Below are 19,094 nucleotides of genomic sequence, written 5' to 3' on the forward strand. Positions count from 1 at the left end.
TGGTCCAGACTGGTGATTCAAACTGGCAACCATCTTACTGGGGATGGCTCTACCAACTGCACCACCAGGCCGCCCCGTTAACTCATCAAATTTTAGCAGTAATTTAGCCACAATATATTTTTTGCAGAAAATGCATCTTCTCTAGTGTTATTTTTTTTTACTTTCTTGTTTTTAGTTTGTATTGTGTGTGTGTTTACATCATTGCTTTTTTGCTAATTTTATTGTTTTAGTAGTTTAGTTTTATGACAGCTCAGTTTGTGAAACACAAAGCATGGGAGCAGATTTAATTGCATAAAATATTTTAGTCGTGTACAGTACATTTAAATGAACAAATACTAATAAACCAACTACTCAATACTTTATTAAATGACAGACACAGCAACACATTTTGAAGTAAAGCCACTGCATTAATTTGGAATATACAAAAGATACATGTACAGACTGAAAAATTACAAGAGATGGCAGAACTCTCTGTGTAGCCAGGTTCAGCACAGAGAGCTGATTTCACTCTTGCTGCAGCCCCACTTGCAGCAAGCACTGGACAGTCCGACCACAACGTCCCGTCCTTTCCTATCTACGCTCTGAAGAGCCTCCATCACCTCCTCTGAGACTGGACGGGTGAACCCAGCAGCCATTTCCAACATTTTATTTTTCCATGATTGGGATTTATCTGGATCCAGCTCGCCAGAAAGTTGAGAAATTGGATTGTTCCATGAATCAAGGGTCTCCTCTTTGATGAGAGCTACGATAATCACAAAAAGGCAAAATAGAAATTTGGTTTGAACATATCACAAATATAAACTGGTTTTCGTTTATGTCATAGTCTTACCTGAGTCTCCGCTTCTCCTCCAGCGAGATCCACCACATGTAAAGATTACAGCCCGTATGAACTCTCTTCCGCACAGTTTCACCCCATAGAAAGAGGAATGACCGTCATTGCACTGCGTCTTGTGTACCAGTGCCACCAACAAACTCAAGGTCAAGAGTGTTGCTTTCCACATGGTTCCACGTCTCAGTGGCTTATGGTTAAATTTGGACAGACCATCTCACCTTTTATAGGCTTCAGAAACTCAAAGATGGACACTCATATCACTTCCATTTTTTGTCAAACTCAAAGATAAGACTGGAGACCTTTGGGTGCAACAATGCCCAGAAGACAAGAAAAGGTTGTGATTAAGTAGAGTATGATACTAGAGGTGAGGTCAGCAAAACTCTTGGCAATCTAATCACCTCTGACATTTTGGTGGCCTTTCCGTCCTTTGCATCATTTCATTTGTGGCAGGTGTCACCAGTACAATCACCGTATATCTGCTCTGCTGAGCATTGGGTGGAGATCGCTATCCAGTCACACTAAGGGAAACTAGAATGCAAGATGATGGTGTCACACTCACAGGAGGACACTCAAGAGATATTACAATGCATGCTGTCTAAAAACTGACAAGAAATTCTGAGTATTGCACAATTCAAGCAAAAGTATTACTTAAAAAAATGAAGAAGCGGGTAAAGATAATGGATGGGTATTACTTAAGGCCATGCAAAACAGCCATATTTATATCCTAAATTCCTGTTATGTTTTACAAAATGGCTGTAGACAACATTCTAACTGAAATAATTATAAACTGACATGGGAAGAGTACTCTCAAGTCCATAAAGTTCTGCACTGGTTAAAAACATCTTGTGCATCAGGTAATTTATGTCCTCAAAATGTAGAACTAAGTACATTAACTATATTTATTATTTATTAATTTATATGTGAGTATATTAAGGGACTAAAATCATTAAATCTTTAGCTAATCTCTGGTATTAAATGTTTTCCATTTAACTAGTCGGTGCAAGTAAAAAGAAAAGATTAGGATGGTGTAAATGAAAGACAAGCACTACCAACCAATCAGCAATCCATAATTTTAATGACATCACGACCACCCCCAGTCTTATCCAATCAGCGCTTAGCAGTGGGCGGCGCAATGAGTGGAGGGTAGCAACAGTTGCCCCGGTGAAGGATAGGCGCCATAGTCACGGTAGTCCTGGCGACGAGAGCCAAGCAACCGGAGTCAACAACAACAAGCGAGCTCTAAGGGAATAAACTTTAACGACTATTAAGGACAATACTGGGACATAAAGGTGAAAAGTAAAACGTCTCAGAATTTGTTGTTTTGTTTTGTAAATTATTAACGTGTGTTTGTGTGCAATGGCAATTGTTAACGTGGACTCGGTCAAGCCTATCGGGTGATGAAGTGGTTGCTAGCTTCTTTCCAAACCGACCGTTGTTATGGCGATGCCAGATCTTTGATAAGAGCACAAGATGGCGGAGGGGTTGTACTGCCAATCGTACTTTTTAAAGAGCTCCGTCTGTCATAGTGTTCAAGTTGGTTATTTGCAGTTTCGGTTACCACAAAAATACAACTAGGCGTGATTGATTATCAGAGCGCGGCTCTATATCTATGAACTAATTTATAAGAAGCTAGCTCTTTTTAACGTCACAACTCGACGTCAGCTGCTAGCAAGGAAGGCTACGTACAGTATCTGAACTCACTTTTCAAAGCTGTCCAAAAAAAAAAAAAAAAAAAACATAACGCATGTACGCACATAAAAGCGCTCACGCATTTTAAGTGTGTCTGAGTTTTAATACGAGGCATAGCAGTTCAGTGCGTTGTTTTTTAATAAAGTATAACTTGAAAAAGTTTTTGGTGTGACAGTGAATTCGTCAAGTCACTCTATAAAAGTCGAGTGAATGTGTTGTATCGAAAAAAGTACCCCCGCGATGAAAACCCTCTAACGTAGGGAAACGCGTTTAACTACGCTGAGAAAAGTGATAATTTGACACCCTTTTTTTTTTATTTTGGAGGCTATAAACGTCTAAGGGCTTGATTTACACACGTCTCTTCCCCGGAAAATCTTATAGGCAGATATCCTAAGTAGATAGTTGTAGACATTTGTTTTCTTAAAGCCTGTGCGTCACGTTTGTCTGTTGCGAAACAAAACTTCTTCAAAATGGGTTTCGTATGACGGTGCGCTTTACAGCAGGGGTGCGTTTTTCAGCACAACACCTAATGATCGCAGACTAGTGTGGCTGCGTTGGTTTTCTCAGGAGTGGCTGTTCGCCAAATAGGATGTCCCAAAGCAGGGCTATTCAGTTACAAGTGGGCCATATATAAAAATTACTAGGCGTTTGAGGGCCACAGGCAATAATTGTTGTCCGTGGCGTAAAATCGAATATGTTTTGGCCAATGACAGGGTGTGTCTGTCTGTTTATTAAAATATCTCATGAACCTCAGGGCTAGTTTGAATGAAACTTGCAGCAAGTAATCAATGAATGCAGATCTACAATTAATTAACTTTTTGATTCAGTCAAATTCAAGAATGTTGTCCCAACCAACTGATCCTAAATTGTTTCAAAATTTGAAATTTTTCATCCCAGCACATATTCCAACAAATTGTGCAAAATCGTTGTTTTAAATGTCGCAGTTTGCTGTTAGTCAACTGCGTCTGTTGTCTAGAATAGAAAAAACATTGATCTCCTATGGGAAATTGGTTTGTCACTACATCAGACAGATTCAAAGTTATGAGTAAAGCAACAATCATAATAATAAATCGTGATCAATGAGTGCAGATTAAAAGAGAAGTAGTGCAGTGATGGCAGGGTACACATAACTTATGTACTGTATATTGTTTATAAAATATTGTTACTGTTATATGCAGGCATACATTTATTGGTGATAAAATTTCAGTCAGAAATGAGCTGTTTTAAAGTGAAATTATAAACAACTGAATTATTTTCTGTAGTCTTTGTTGCAATGGTGTTGAGGGAAACTTGGAAAAGGAGCTTCTCTGCCTTTGTTGGGTGTCATGATTCATGAAGGGTGTCCATGATGGAGAGCATTTTGTTCAGTGACCCCAATCTTGTACATCTGCAACTGATTAACTTTTGAAACCAGGTCATTTCAAGATGGCCTCTACAGCCAATTGATCTTAGAATACACAAATAGTTGCAGCTCAGTCAGTTTCCATTCAAGAGACATTTATTGTGGTAGTAACTGAGGGTCACAGCCAACACTTGTGTGACTTCTTGTGATATTACATGAGATTACATATAATGTCACTTTTAAGGTTTGGCCTAAATGTCTCCAGCTCTGTTATTTCTCAACATCGTTAAATATTGATTGCTGTTGACAAAGTGAACATTTGCTTTGAAATTGTCAAAATCTAAATCTATTATCAATCAATTTAGCTTTAAAAGATGCATCTTGATGCTTGTCGTGAGATGAATTAGTGTCACTTCTGCTGTTGTGTTCTGTTTGTACTGCATGGCACAGGTCAGATGGATGGGTCAATTAAATACCTACTTAAAGGTGCACATGTTTTCTTATCCCACACCTTTGCATTGTCACGGTTTACCAAATATTGTCTGTTTAACAGGGGCAGACTTCTAGTTTAATAATTCAAGGTATAGAAGTAGCTCTGTGTATTGAAATTATATAAAGCTTATATTAAAATAAATCAGTTTGGGATTCTGGCAGCTTTGTGGGAGCCAAAAAACTTTTAAAAGGTCCATATCTGGCCCGTGGACCACTAGTCGAATATGTCTGGCTTGAAGTTCTTACTGTCATTGGCTTGAATTATTAATATAAGCTTTTCACCAAGTTGTACAACCTGACTAATGAGATTGTGTTGTTTTAATTCACCTCAACTTATGTGCCTGGCCTCTACATATGTCTTAACTTCTTAACACAATAGAATAGATTTGTTTGTCAAGAGAAAGATTACACTTTCATATTGTAGACCAAACAGGAAAAGGCGTTTGACCAGTGCTTCATCTCAGACAAAAGCCTGCTTCCTTCTCTAGTTTATGTTACAATACCCCCCCCCCCCCCCCCCACACACACACACACAAAGTCTGTTTGCTCAAACTGTCCAGAGTTTAGAGATAATAATACAGCATTGTGTGTTTCAGTGCTTGTTCAAAGCACTTTCTTTAATGAATTCTGCCTCTTTTATCCACAGATCTAGTGCCTGAATACACTGGTCGCCATGGCAACTTGTGGATACTCTGAGGACCTTCAGCCACAGCAGGCCAGTACAGTAACCATGGCAACACCTGCTGTCACCACACCCTCATCTGTCAAGACCGCACACTTCCTGTCCGAGGTCTCACCAGCCTCTGGAACAATTTCATCAGCGAACCAAGCAGCCGTGGCCTCTAAAACGGGACAGGATGCACTTTGTTCTCAAGCGCCACCCACCCAGACCCAGAGCCAGAAGCCAGTGGTCCTAACAACTCCCACACAGTCTTACAATATGCAGCAAACTGCAGTTCAGAAGAGTAATGGACAGACCTCGCCCCAGTATATCATAGTAACGGTTTCAGGTGAGACAACGAGTAACAGAACATACCCACGTTACACACACCAGCAACTTGCATAAATATTACACCCTCTGTAACCCTGCAGGTAAGCTTACTTTGTCCACTAAAGGTTTATTGGTTCATTGTTGGGGTCCAGGGCAGCACGGTGGCGCAACTGGTAGAGCTGCTGCCTCTCAGCGAGCAGGTCCTTGGTTCAAACCCCGGTCCAGGGGCCTTTCTGGGTGGAGTTTGCATGTTCTCTCCGTGCATGCGTGGGTTTTCTCCGGGTACTCCGGTTTACTCCCACAGACCAAAAACATGCATGTTAGGCTGATTGGTAACTCTGAATTGTCCCTAGGTGTGAGTGAGAGAGTGAATGGTTGTTTGTCTCGTTTGTCTCTATGTGTCCCTGTGATGGACTTGCGACCCGTCCAGGGTGTACTCCGCCCCTCGCACAGTGATTGCTGGACATGGGCACCGGCGACCCCCGTGACCCAAAAGGAAGAAGCGGGTAAAAGATAATGGATGGATGGATGGTTCTAATCATCAGATATGAGGATTGTGTGGTAGAGTTGTTTGGTAATCAAAAGCAGGCAGCATGACGGCTCAATGGTTAGCACTGTTGCTTCACAGCAAGAAGGTCTTGGGTTCAATCCCCGGTTGGACCTGGGGTCTTTCTGTGTGGAGTTTGCATGTCCTTCTTGTGCTTGCGTTGGTTTTCTCCGGGTCCGCCGGTTTCCTTCCACAGACCAAACATGCGTGCTAGGCTGCCTCCAGGCCCAGGCCTCCCTTGCAAAAGAGATCTGTAATCTCAGTGGGATTTGCCTGGTTAAATAAATGTTAATAAATAAAAGGTTGATGGGTCCATTTCTAAATTCCCAAATTGACATATTGAAGCATACCTTTGAAAGACCCTGAACCCCATATCACCCCTGATGTGCTCATTGATGTGCGTCTGCGTAGAAAAAAAGGGCTATATGTATGTTTTTGTTACAGAGTACACTATACCTTAAAGTTTTTCTCGTTTACTCAGCCTCATGATCAAGGATCAGTCACATTTAATGATTAAAAAAAATACTTTTAATAACTATTGATTTAAAAGACTGTTGTACTATAGTAAAAGCTGTGATTTTTTGTACCAACATATCTTTAATTTTGAGGGAAAAAATTCAGGCTTTTGTTGGCTTATGACTAAAATGACTTGAAATGTTTAAACCAGAAAATATATTTATGGAATTAAAAAAACATTAAATAGTGTTAACTAAAACAAGGAATAATTGTACCAATAGTTTGCTTTAATCTGTCCTTTATGTTAAATTTAGAGCCATCTATTCTAGACTGTTTTGCCTGTTCATATCAGGTGACAGTGTGCACTCTCACCTAGAATGAGATTTGAGGCCCACTGCTCAGCGACTTCTCATAACTTAGGCCTGTATATAAGCTGTACAACAATTTTAATTAAAATGTTACGTTCCTTAAATTCTACTTACTTAACTTGTGCATCTTAATCAGCAAACACACTTTATAAAAGAGGAATCTGTTTGACTTTTATGTACTTCTATTTTAGGAACAACATATGCTATGATTCTGAATAAAGTTAAACATTTTTACTGGAGTTCAAATTGAAATACAGGAGTTATTTTATTTATTTCACATTCATTTAGCTGTATAATAATAAAACAGTTTGACACATTTGTTTGTTAAATTACAGTGGTGCTTGAATGTTTGTGAAGCCTTTATAATTTTCTATATTTCTGCATAAATATGACCTATTATCAGATTTTCACACAAGTCTTAAAAGTAGATAAAGAGAATCCAGTTAAACAAATGAGACAAAACTATTATACTTGGTAATTTATTTACAGAGGAAAATGATCCAGTATTACATATTTGTGAGTGGTAAAAGTATGTGAACCTTTGCTTTCAGTATCTGCTAATCCTAGAGGTGCACATACTTTTACCACTCACAAATATGTAACGATGGATCATTTTCTTCAATAAATAAATGACCAAGTATAATATTTTTGTTTCATTTGTTTTACTTGGTTTTCTTCATCTCCCTTTATGACTTGTGTGAAAATCTGATGATGTTTTCGGTCATATTTATGCAGAAATATAGAAAACTTTAAAGGCTTCACAAACACTACACCACTGTATGCACAATTTTATAATGCAGAAATAATTGATTTCTAGTTAACTTTAAATAAAACACTTAAATTCTGTTTTTCATTTAAAAACTGTTTCTAACTTAACAACTTCAACTTAGCTAGTGCTACACATAAAAGAAGCTAGTTGTAAAACGATAATTAAACATGGTTACACCAACTACAGGTAGTTTTAGGATCAGACTGACCTGGACGATATCACAGACCAAATAGAACATTAGTCTCTTCAACAATTAAATTAATAGAACTTTGGGATAAAAGTAGCAAACAGAAAAAAATATATACTTTTAATATTCAGCTTCCTGCAAAAAATCTGTGAGGGTGAAACGTGTAGTGATGAGTGAATAAATAAATAGTCCAACATTATTGAGGAAAAGGATAAAAGTTGTTAAAATGTTGTGTTGTTTCAGATGAAATGTGTAAAGGTCTGAGGTGAGATGTGCCGTGATGGGTTTGAAACTAAGTCAGATTTCTATATTTAATCTGTTTTCAGCCCAAGTTAAGAAAGTGACCCCTCTTAAGTTTTTCTTTATTTTATTTTTTAACCCTGAAGTTTACAAAATAGTGACTGTCGTCTCCTCTGTCACGGTCCACTCTCTGTTTTCTCCTCCTGTTCATCAGCCCACATGTATCTCTCATTTCCCTCTCTCATCTGATCTGCATGTTTACAAGATGGAGGGATTTTTCCCTCCATCTGGGGAGATTAGCTGTCCAAGGCTGTCCTACTGCATGCAAGATATAAGGATGAAGGGAGAGGTAGACAGATACACTCACACTCCTCTCCTGCTTTGCTTAATTGAAGAAAAAGTAAAAACGACATTTACGGTAGTTGCAGGATGTTCTGCGGTGGCTGTTATTATGATTTGGAGGCAGTATGCCGTGAGTACTGAACTTGTTTTGAAGGATGGGTGTTTTTTTTCAGTTGAGATTCGTTTGATGATCTTGTAAAACCTCCTCTATTCCTGATTCGTCTTCCACAGATGGCTCTGTTCACTCCAATGACAGTCTGTCCGACTCCAGCCCACCGGCGCCCGGTGTTCCAACGCAGGTGGTCCAACCCGTGCAGACCACCCCACAGGTAAGATACATACGTACACACAAATATCATGTGTATGACTATGTAGCAGCAGACCTTAGCATGGGGTAGAGTACGTATGCAGTTGTGTCTGACACTCTGGATGTACTTTCCCGCAGAGGTCAGTGTTGCAAGCAGTGTCGCAGGCAGCCAAGAGGATTCAGACAGGCCACATCAGCAACCTACAGTCTGTCCATATTAACCAGGAGGTACAGGATCATACATGAGACAATATGCAATACATACGTCAAGAACTTTCCTCAAATCTGTGAATCTGTGCACACTTCATCCCAGTCTCTTCTTGGTCTTTTTGACCCCTTTACAGACATGGGATATGTAACATCACTTCATTATGGATTATGCAACAGCACACAATGCAAGAGCTAGCTCAAAGTGCATTCACACAGATTAAAACGATCAGTTTCAAATTCAAAGGTCACCATTTGACTTTTGGAACTAACTTCACAGCCCCAAGAATTAATTACATATATGGTAGTTCCTGTTAGTTTATGCTCTTTTAAATGAGTAGTTCTGATCTGTATCTTCTTAATTCCAGTTTGTATGACACTAGTCATTAACTTCTCCAACAACTGCTTCACAGACAAATGAGCTTTTTAAAGCGACAAAAATGTCTTTACAACTTTACATGCTATATTCAGCTCAGCTCGATTGGCTCGTGGTTTTCTGAGTGTTTTCTCTTATGGTCAGTCACTGGCAGAAGTTTATCTGATGTGTTGTTTCAAATTGTTTACAAATGCTGTGTTAGCTCTAACCTTTAGGGAAAAGTTAAAAAGTTACTTTATATCACCTGCTGATTGTTGCTGGAGTGTAGCACTCGTCACTTCAGAACACACTTGTTCAGCTCACTGTACCGAACATGAACACGTTCATGCACAAAGCTGAACAAGACCGTGTTCATTTCAACATGACCAACTTGTTACACCACAAGGCTAGTGTCCAACTAATGGTTCCAGTGTAGCATTTAGCTAACAAGTTTATCTAAACAGATGTTTATGTACAGAGTTGAAAGAGTTGTAAAGAATAAATTCACATCAAAAAGTAAAAAACGGGAATAAAATGAATCAGTTTGTCAGAAATATTAATTTATGAGATGTATGTTGATGTTTTTGGTTACTCTGCTGCATCTCATGGTTGATGACCTGTGGCCAAAAATCAGTACTGCTGATCTCCTCTTTCCTCGTTGTTCAGGTGGAGCATGTGTATTCGGGTCAGGTGCAGTACGTGGACGGAGCAGGAGATGCAAATTTCACCACACCCACTATGTAAGCAGTGAGATCTTTTACATGTGGTCAATCGCACACATGTTGCAGCTTTACCGGTCACTGAGCGACGCACTGACGTTCCGTTTGTGTGTCATCGTCTTTTCTTGTTCAGCCGATCGAGCAGCTACCCCTTCTCCGACTCGCCCCTCTTTTCTCAGACACCTCCCACGTCCTCCACCTTTTTTGATGCCACGCCTAGTTCTGAGTCAGACATCTCCATATCTGTGACCTCACAAGCAGTTTCCGTGGCAACGACTGGAGCAAATAGTGGAGCTGCCGTGGCAGGTGGAGGGGGGTACGTCATCCAGGGAAGCTATGCATTGGGAGGAGGAGGCGGAGCAGGTGGCGGAGGAGGAGGACAAATCTACTCGAGCCCAAACTCTCGAGCCCCACCTGCTACTGTGAGTTCAAAGTGAGACCTCAGTGACAGAGTAAAATATTCAGAACATTGACCTCTACGATGTCCATCATCTCCAGGTGCAGTGGTTGCTTGAAAACTATGAGGGTGCTGAGGGTGTCAGTCTGCCTCGCTGCACCCTCTACTACCACTACCTCCTGCACTGCCAGGAGCAGAAACTTGAACCTGTTAATGCTGCATCCTTTGGTAAACTCATCAGGGCTGTCTTCATGGGGCTCCGCACACGCAGATTAGGAACCAGGTACACACACAAACACAAAGCAACCTGCCCTGTGTTCAAGCAGTTTCTGGGATGTTGCCGTAACTTTTTCACTCTCTGCATTTCAGAGGAAATTCTAAGTACCACTACTATGGACTGAGGATCAAATCTGGCTCTCCTCTACTCAGACTCATGGATGAACAACAGCACATGGCGATGAGGCAGCAGCCTTTCTCACAGAAAAACAGGTGTGAGCATGTACCGTTAGCCATTTTGGCTTTATTCTGATTGAAATATAATACTGCATTATTGCAGTGGTTTCCAAAGTGGGGGGACGCGCCTCCTAGAGGGAGTGCCGAGCCATTGCAGGACGGAGGAGTATGAGTGAATTTAAAAAATGAATGCTTGGACATAATGCGCAGGTTTTTGATGGGGCGCCCACATAAACACAGAGCAGAAGATGAAGCATCGGTAAATATGTTTCCAAACCAACTTCCCTCCAAACCAAAGAGTAGAAAATATGACGAAGCATATCTTCCCTTGGCTTCACCTGCTCACTGGTGGGTAATAAGGAGAGACCGTAATGTGTTGCCTGCCTTAAAGTGCTAGCTTGTGACAGTTTGAAGCCTAACAAGCTAAGATGCCACCTGGAGACAAAACATTCAGAGCACAAAGAAACAAAGACAGTTCACTTTTTCCACACAAAAACTCATAAACTGCCGTGCACAACAGTCTCTTTACTAAAGCTGCATTCGTTCCAGCAAATGCTCACTTAAGGGGGGTTCTTATAAACCAAAGCGGAGCCCAGCAGAAAACGTTTGGGAACCACTGCATTATTGTATGTCATCACAGTAAGAATTGGTTTGTGGTGTGTTCAAGTATGTGAAAGTATTTATTTAAATACGGGAACTAACGGTGTTGGTTAACTAAAAAGTAATTGTAGCTGGTTTTAAACACTCCTGGACATATGAATATTACCCACTGCAGAAAGCAGACAGTAATGTTTCAGTCTGTTTGTGCCCATGTGTGTTCATAATGTCTGTAGTGTTAGCAAAACATCTCATGAACCCCTGGACAAATTTGAGTTAAACCCAGAAAATTCATTGGATGTGCATCTACAGTTGATTATTCTGTCAGGTCAGCCCCATTCAAGATGGCCTCCACAATTAACTGAAACATATCAAAAACAAAAATGGCTTTAATTCAGCTATTTTTACAGATACTGAGCTAAAATACATTGTTTTTGTACCCAAAAGTCATTCCCAACACAAACTATGTAGTAACTTATCACGCAAGATCTGGTTTTAAAACTATGCCTGAACTATTGAAATTAGTTGTGCTAGTTTTCAAATGATTTAATGAGCCACTGGTCAGTCAAACTTTCTAGAAGTAATCATTGAATATGCAGCTAAATGTGCTAAATTGAGCTTAATGTCGTTTGGTAGTAACTGAGAGTTAGCCGCTGCACATTCTGAGTGTTAACACATTCTTCAACATCACATCGTTGTGTGTACAGTACCACCATTGACAAGGTTTGACCTGCTCCCAGCTTCCTTGAGTAATGTGCACTCTTTCCAGTAGGATAAAGCCGCTTCAGAAGGCGCAGGGCGTTGCCAATGGGACGTCAGGTGGGCCAGGTCAGCAGCAGGTAGCGGCTCTTGGTGATATTTCAGCCCAGGTTCAACAGTATCAGCAGTTCCTGGGTGAGACACCTTCACTCTGCTTAATTAAAGCCTACATGGTATTACATACTTTTATTAAGTGTGATCTATTTTTATTTTAGCTGTTATAAAACTGAAGCAGTATGTGAGTTTAGGATAATAAACTTATTATTGTTTTTTGTTCTCTGTGTGGTATTCAGCTTACAGTTTATGGCCATTTAGCTCTCTGTAGAGAAAAAAGTACTAAAGATATGAACAGTTTTAAAGATGGGGCATCTGTGAAGAAACTGTGACATTATGTCTTACACTTTATCATCTATAGAGGCATCAAAGCTTTTGCCAAACTTTGTAGAAATGGATCTACAAGGTCAAACCCTGCCCTATGGGATCCTTTTAGAACACGTCAAGGCCTTTCAGAACCTGTACAGAGAACACTGTGAGGTAAGCAGCTGTCAGGACGACTTCATTTCAATACTTCATGTTCTTTTCTGTTACATTTCTAACACCAACAGCACACTTTTGTCTGGAGCTATGCTTTCTTGCAGTGCATATTATTAAACTTTTTGCACTATTTAAATATATATATATATTTAGTGAACATAAAGCATAAAGACCTCCATAACATTATAAATGACCTCCCTCACAGGCTGTCCTGGATGTGATGGTCAACCTTCAGTTCACTCTTGTTGAGCCACTTTGGAAATCCTTCTGGAGGTTCAGTCAGAGCAACGATACAGAATCAGTCAACCTGTAAGTGTCTAAAATATATGTTCATATTCTTATCATCTGATTTACTGCTGTAACGGAAACAAAAAACGCTCTGTTCCACCAGACATAACGAATCAGAGAAACGTCTGCCCAAATCCTGCCTGGTGGCTCTCTGCAAGTTTGAACCAGTTCTATGCTGGACGAAGGAGTGTGACAACCTGCTCTACCAGACGCTGGTGGAAATCCTCATCCCTGACGTGCTCAGACCCATCCCTAGTAAGTTACTTAGTCGTGCAACTGATATGTACAAGTTGACTGAAACCTACACTCAATCTAAACTGAACAAAAATATAAACACAACACTTTTGTTTTTGCTCTCATTTTTCATGAGCTGAACTCAAAGAGCTGAGACTTTTTCTTTGTACTCAACAGGCTTTTTCTCTCAAATATTGTTCACAGATTTGTGCAAATGTGTGTTAGTGAGCACTTCTCCTTTGCTGAGATGATCCATCCACCTCACAGGTGTGTCAGATCAAGATGCTGATTAGACAGCATGATTACTGAGCATATGCCTTAGGCTGACCACAATAAAAGGCCACTCTAAAATGTGCAAATGTGCAGAAAACCAGTCAGTATCTGGTGTGACCACCATTTGCCTCACGCAGTGTAGCACATCTCCTTCACATAGAGTTGATCAGGTTATGGCCTGTGGAGTGTTGGTCCACTCCTCTTCAGTGGTTGTGTGAAGTTGCTGGATATTGTCAGGAACTGGAACACGCTGTCGTATACGCCGATTCAGAGTATCCCAAACATGCTCAATGGATGGCATGTCCGGAGAGTATGCTGGCCGTGCAAGAACTGGGGTGTTTTCAGCTTCCAGGGATTGTGTACAGATCCTTGCAACATGGTGCCGTGCATTATCCTGCTGCAACATGAGGGGGTGGTCATGGATGAATGGCACAACAACGAGCCTCAGGGTCTCGTCACAGTATCACAATATTTGAATAAAATGCACCTGTGATCATTGTCGATAACATACGTCTGCCCATACCATAACCCCACCACCACCATGGGCCACTCACTTCACAACGCTGACATCAGCAAACCTCTCACCCACACAGCACCGTGCATGCAGTCTGCCATCTGCCCTGTACAGTGAAAACGAGAACACCAACATACTTTGTACACCATCGAATGTGAACATTTGCTCACTCAACGCTGTTAAGACGAAGAACTGCAGTCAGGGGGAGTCCCCGATGAGGACGACGAGCATGCAGATGAACTTCCCTGAGACGGTTTCTGACCGTATGTGCAGAAATTCTTTGGTTATGCAAACCAGTTGTTGCAGCAGCTGATCTCATACGATCTTGGAGGTGAAGATGCTCGATGTGGAGGTCTTGGGCTGGTGTGGTTACACATGGCCTGCAGTTGTGAGGCTGGTCGGATGCACTTCCAAATTCTCTGAAACGCCTTTGTAGACGGCTTATGGTAGAGAAATGAACATTCAACTCACGGGCAACAGCTCTGGTGGACATTCCTGCGGTCTGCATGCCAGTTGCACGCTCTCTCAAAACTTCAGAGTAGCCTTTTATTGTGGTCAGCATCTTGATCTGCCACACCACCTGTGACGTGGATGAGTTATCTCTGCAACAAAGTGCTCACTAACGCAGATTTACACATATTTGTGAACAATGTGAGAAAATGTTTCAGATCTTTTGAGTTCAGTTCATAAAAACTGGAAGCAAAAACAAAAGTGTTGCCTTTATATTTTTGTTCAGTAAATGTTATAACATGCTACTGTTACATTACATTTACAGCTATACTATGACAAGTGGAGGCTTCTTCCTCTTCATAATAAAACATTTGAGGCTTTTACATCACCTTGTTATGTTTTACTTATTTTGTCTTAACAACAAACCTCCATCTTCAGGTGCCTTAACTCAGGCCATCCGCAACTTTGCCAAGAGTCTGGAGAATTGGTTGACCGGTGCCATGATGAACATCCCAGAGGAGATGGTTCGCATAAAGGTAAAGGTTTTTATACTTAAATAACAAGTGACACGAGAGCTCTTAACCCATAAATATGCTTCATATTTTGTTAAAAATGTGTTGCTAAAAGTCCCATCATGCAGCAGTCCAGTCAAAAGGGATTTCTTTCCTCACAAAAGAATCCGGTCGCTCTGCTCCTGAAACTGTTTTGTTCTACTTTTATGATTCAGATTGAATTATAGTTTGAATGAAAGTCAATAACATTTGTACCTTTGAAAAACATTTGGCAGTGACGTGTTATATTTTGTGATTCTTGCATGTCTTAAAGTTGAATCGTAAAGGATTATAAAAGATCTTAAACATATCTGACTGAATTGCTGAAACTCTGGGTTAAAGGTGCTTTTCTGTTCCAGATGTGTCCAAACTGTGTTGCAGGTTGTCTTCACACTCATTTTCTCCTTTCACTCCATCCTTCAGGTGGTGTGCGTAAGCTCTTTCTCCCAGACATTGCGTCGCTACACCAGCCTGAACCATCTGGCCCAGGCGGCCCGCGCCGTCCTCCAGAACCCAGCTCAGATCAACCAAATGCTCTCGGATCTCAACCGTGTCGATTTCACCAACGTACAGGTGAGCTGGCCCTACAGTCTGTGTCGACTCCTTCAGTGTGTTACTGTGGCGCTGGACTCTGAGCCCGTGTCCCTCTCAGGAGCAGGCATCCTGGGTGTGTCAGTGTGAGGACCGTGTGGTCCAACAGCTGGAGCAAGACTTCAAAGCTACTCTGCAGCAGCAGAACTCACTGGAACAGTGGGCTACGTGGCTGGATGGTGTCGTCTCCCAGGTCCTAAAGCCGTACGAGCAGAACCCTACAGTCCTGCCCAAGGCTGCCAAAGTCTTTCTGCTCAACTGGTCCTTCTATAGGTATGGGCTAATGGAAAGAAGTGATGTAATGTTTGATGTGGTTTAAATGAAGATCCAAGTTTTAAATCTCTCCTGCTCTCTCTCACCAGCTCCATGGTGATCCGGGACTTGACCTTACGCAGTGCTGCAAGTTTTGGCTCCTTCCACCTGATCCGCTTGCTGTATGACGAGTACATGTACTACCTGATCGAACACAGGGTGGCCAAAGCTAAAGGGGAGACACCGATAGCAGTTATGGGAGAAGTATGTACTCGTGTGTTTCTCTGCTCTCAGAGCACAAGCTGCGTTTCATATTTGAATTTGTCGTCTTTGTTGCAGTTTGCCAGCAGTGTCAAGAGCAGAAACTCCCCAGACCTGGACAAAGGTAAAGGGGGGGTACACCTCTCAGACTTGTTCAGTTGTTCCGTTATGAGATTACGTACTGTCACGTTGCTCCCTACATCAGAGGAAGAGGAGGATGACGAGGAAGAAGAGAGCGAGGAGGAAAGCGGAGAGATCATGCTGCAGTCCAGCTCTCTGAGCAAGGTCGACGACGAGAAGGACGTGATGGAACCGCCCGCCAAGCAGCCCAGGATCAACTTAAATCTGCACACTATGGCCGAGAGCCACAGCCCGTCGCAGTAACAGATGATCAGGATGACTAACGCGCTGCGCTTTAAATTCAGCTTCTCGTCCTGAAACAATCACGTCTCTCTGTTTGCTTCTAATGGGTGTAAATCATGAGAGAAAGTGGAAGAGCCTTCACTTATTTTTATACTGTTTCTGCACTGCCGTTCCTTTTCTTTGCCTTCATTTAGTCCTTCCCTGATTCTCTGTGCCTTCTCCTTCTGTTCGGTGCCCACGCTCATCCACACTAAAGTCAGATCTCGATTTTCCCTCTCACCCCGCCTTAATCACCGACCTGACTGCTGTCGAGAAATGAGCAGTCCCGTGTTCCTTATCGCCCTCTTGAACTCAAACAACAACTCTGGTATTGTCTTCAATGACATGACTGTGCATGAGCAGAACATCAATGATCGACAACAGTCAGAACATGTAGGAGTAGCTTCAGGAATTATACCGCACCAGAGTTCTTGGCACATGGGTGATGACTGTGGATGTTTTACTTTAATTATAATTTGTTTTCATTTTGGCCAACTAACTGATAATCTGTGCCTTTGAGTGATTTATAACCTGTATTTACAAATATATATATTCTGTCTGGGTGGATTAATAATATGAATATTATGTGAAGTAATTTTGGTGTTGTCACAAACTTATAGTAACTGTAAAAAACTGTACAGTTGCTTCATTGTGATTCTGCTGTTTGTGTTTAATCTACTACAACATGCAGTCTTGTTTTTATATGCAACCCTCCACGTATATTTTCCAAGATGATGTGCAGCTTGGTGAGCCGCAGCACAAGGCCAAAGCTTATCCCACCTATTCAGGAGCGTCTGCTCAGCTGTATCCATAGCAACCTTTGCACCAGCTACAAACATCGCAAAGTTTTTGCAGAGATAAAAGTAATGTTTATTTTCGGAGTCGTTAAGTTGAACATACTGTGGACGACCTATATCGTGTATCGCTTATATATTTCTATGTTGTTTAACCGTTACAGCCTTAAAATGTCCTAATGTGCACGTTTATTTTTTAAGTGATGCTGGCCTAAATGTAATTATGTTGACGCTCAGTCTCCCCCCTGCCCACCCCCCCTTTATAAACCACATGATCTACCAGCACTTGGCAGGAGCAAAGCTGGTTATATTACAGGTTTTACTTGAGACAAAGTAAAAAGTATATATAAAGTATTATAGTTGTAGTGGATGTCTCTCAGGATCAGCTGTTTACAAGATCCCACCAAAGAGTATATAAGGTGTCTACATCGATCCATGAATGATGAACATCTGACTTTAAACTATATTAGATGTCAAAAATTATTTTCATTTTCCCTTGCTTGTATTGGAGAACATCTTTCTAGAATGTGTCTTTTTGATGTCATGCTAAAGAACTTTGTACTGAATTGTGACTGTAGCTTCAACCTGTCGACTAAAGAGCTGCTCCAGAGACCGTGTGTGTGTGGGATCACTCCTGCATCTGCCACCCAACACTCATCCATTCACTTGTTACACCTCCACTGCTCTGGTTTTTATTGAACAATTTTTTTTCATGCCAGTCTACATATTCAAAAGGTTTGAAAAATAAACTGGACTTCTAATCTTTAATTGAAGATGTAGGAAACATCTTCCAACTACAGATTGGATCATTAGAAGTCCATGTTTTTGGATTTGCTGCACCCTTGATGACAGAGAACCCACACCAGTCTGTTCAGACTTCATCTTTAAACATTCATCCATTTTCTTTACCTGCTTTTATATTTTGGATCAGCGTCCATCTCCAGCAGTCAGTGGGTGGTGGGGTGCACACCACAGGCTTCTTTAAACATCAGATTTTTTTTTTGGTTACGTTTTTAATTTTTTTAAAATATTGACAAATTCCTCATTATGCCAGAACAGGTGAGCTCTTACATTGATTACAAAATGTTATCACTGTTTAAGATGATTTTTAATCTGTATGAAATTCTCCATCTTCATCTTCTGCTGCTCATCAGTGGTCAGGGCGCAGAGGCAACAGGTCCAGGACAGAAATCCAGGCATCCCTCTTCCCAGAGATGTTCCAGCTCTGCCTGGGGGACCCTGAGGTGCTCCCAGGACAGAGAAGACGCACAATCCCTTCAGCAAGTTCTGGGTCTACCCAGAGGTCTTATCAGTGGGACATGCCCAGAAAGCCTAAGAGACGTTCTTCCAGATGCCCGAACCACCCCAAACTTCCCGCAGATGACAGAGCTCATTTCGGCCATTTGTATCCAGGATCTCGCCCTTTTTGTCGTCGTCCAAACCTCATGACCTTAGTGACCTTTTCCAACCGAAACAACCTCATTATTGAGGACGAAGCGCCCAATCCATCGATCCAACCCCACCTGAGGAGCTGAGTAAAGTTGAATCAAATTAAAAATTCTAATAGCATTTGATCTTTTTATTTTAACAAAATATTCCCAGTGGAACAAAGTTTTCCAATCAAATCAACAGAAAACAACGACCTTCAAAAACAAGTGATTCCAGCAACTCTTCCTTTATGACAAGTTCAAACTATCCAAGCAGACCTGAGCTCACCTCGTTTTAAATACAGCAGCCCAGCAAATCCACAAAGCTGGACTGAACTGGTTCAAAAGCAGCACAACGTGTCCCTTTATTACACAACTCACCCATTCATCCACATAAAAATACACTGAGTGAACACATTAGTATAAACGCTGTTACACACAGACACCTCAAGTTTGTATTAAAAACACTGAATT

General features: G+C 41.3%; 2 protein-coding genes across 2 annotated transcripts; one reads left to right on the forward strand and one right to left on the reverse strand.

Moving 5' to 3' along the window:
* Positions 1-485: 485 nt before the first annotated feature.
* Positions 486-1,001, reverse strand: rln3b (relaxin 3b). The gene is made up of 2 exons (XM_037690202.1): positions 830-1,001; positions 486-742 (listed from the first exon to the last, which is right to left on the reverse strand). Exons 1-2 carry the CDS (start codon positions 999-1,001, stop codon positions 486-488), a joined length of 429 nt encoding a protein of 142 aa, XP_037546130.1.
* A 987-nt stretch (positions 1,002-1,988) lies between these two features.
* rfx1b (regulatory factor X, 1b (influences HLA class II expression)) lies at positions 1,989-17,002 on the forward strand. The gene is made up of 18 exons (XM_037690203.1): positions 1,989-2,121; positions 5,002-5,365; positions 8,487-8,584; positions 8,701-8,790; positions 9,791-9,864; positions 9,977-10,265; positions 10,342-10,523; positions 10,610-10,729; positions 12,060-12,184; positions 12,465-12,583; positions 12,789-12,892; positions 12,975-13,126; positions 14,781-14,878; positions 15,317-15,466; positions 15,546-15,757; positions 15,847-16,000; positions 16,076-16,121; positions 16,203-17,002. Exons 2-18 carry the CDS (start codon positions 5,029-5,031, stop codon positions 16,379-16,381), a joined length of 2,529 nt encoding a protein of 842 aa, XP_037546131.1. The 5' UTR covers positions 1,989-2,121; positions 5,002-5,028; the 3' UTR covers positions 16,382-17,002.
* The last annotated feature ends 2,092 nt before the right edge of the window (positions 17,003-19,094 follow it).

The sequence above is a fragment of the Nematolebias whitei genome, chromosome 16 (assembly GCF_014905685.2).
Source record: "Nematolebias whitei isolate Nwh7 chromosome 16, NemWhi1, whole genome shotgun sequence".
Classification (NCBI taxonomy): Eukaryota; Metazoa; Chordata; class Actinopteri; order Cyprinodontiformes; family Rivulidae; genus Nematolebias; species Nematolebias whitei.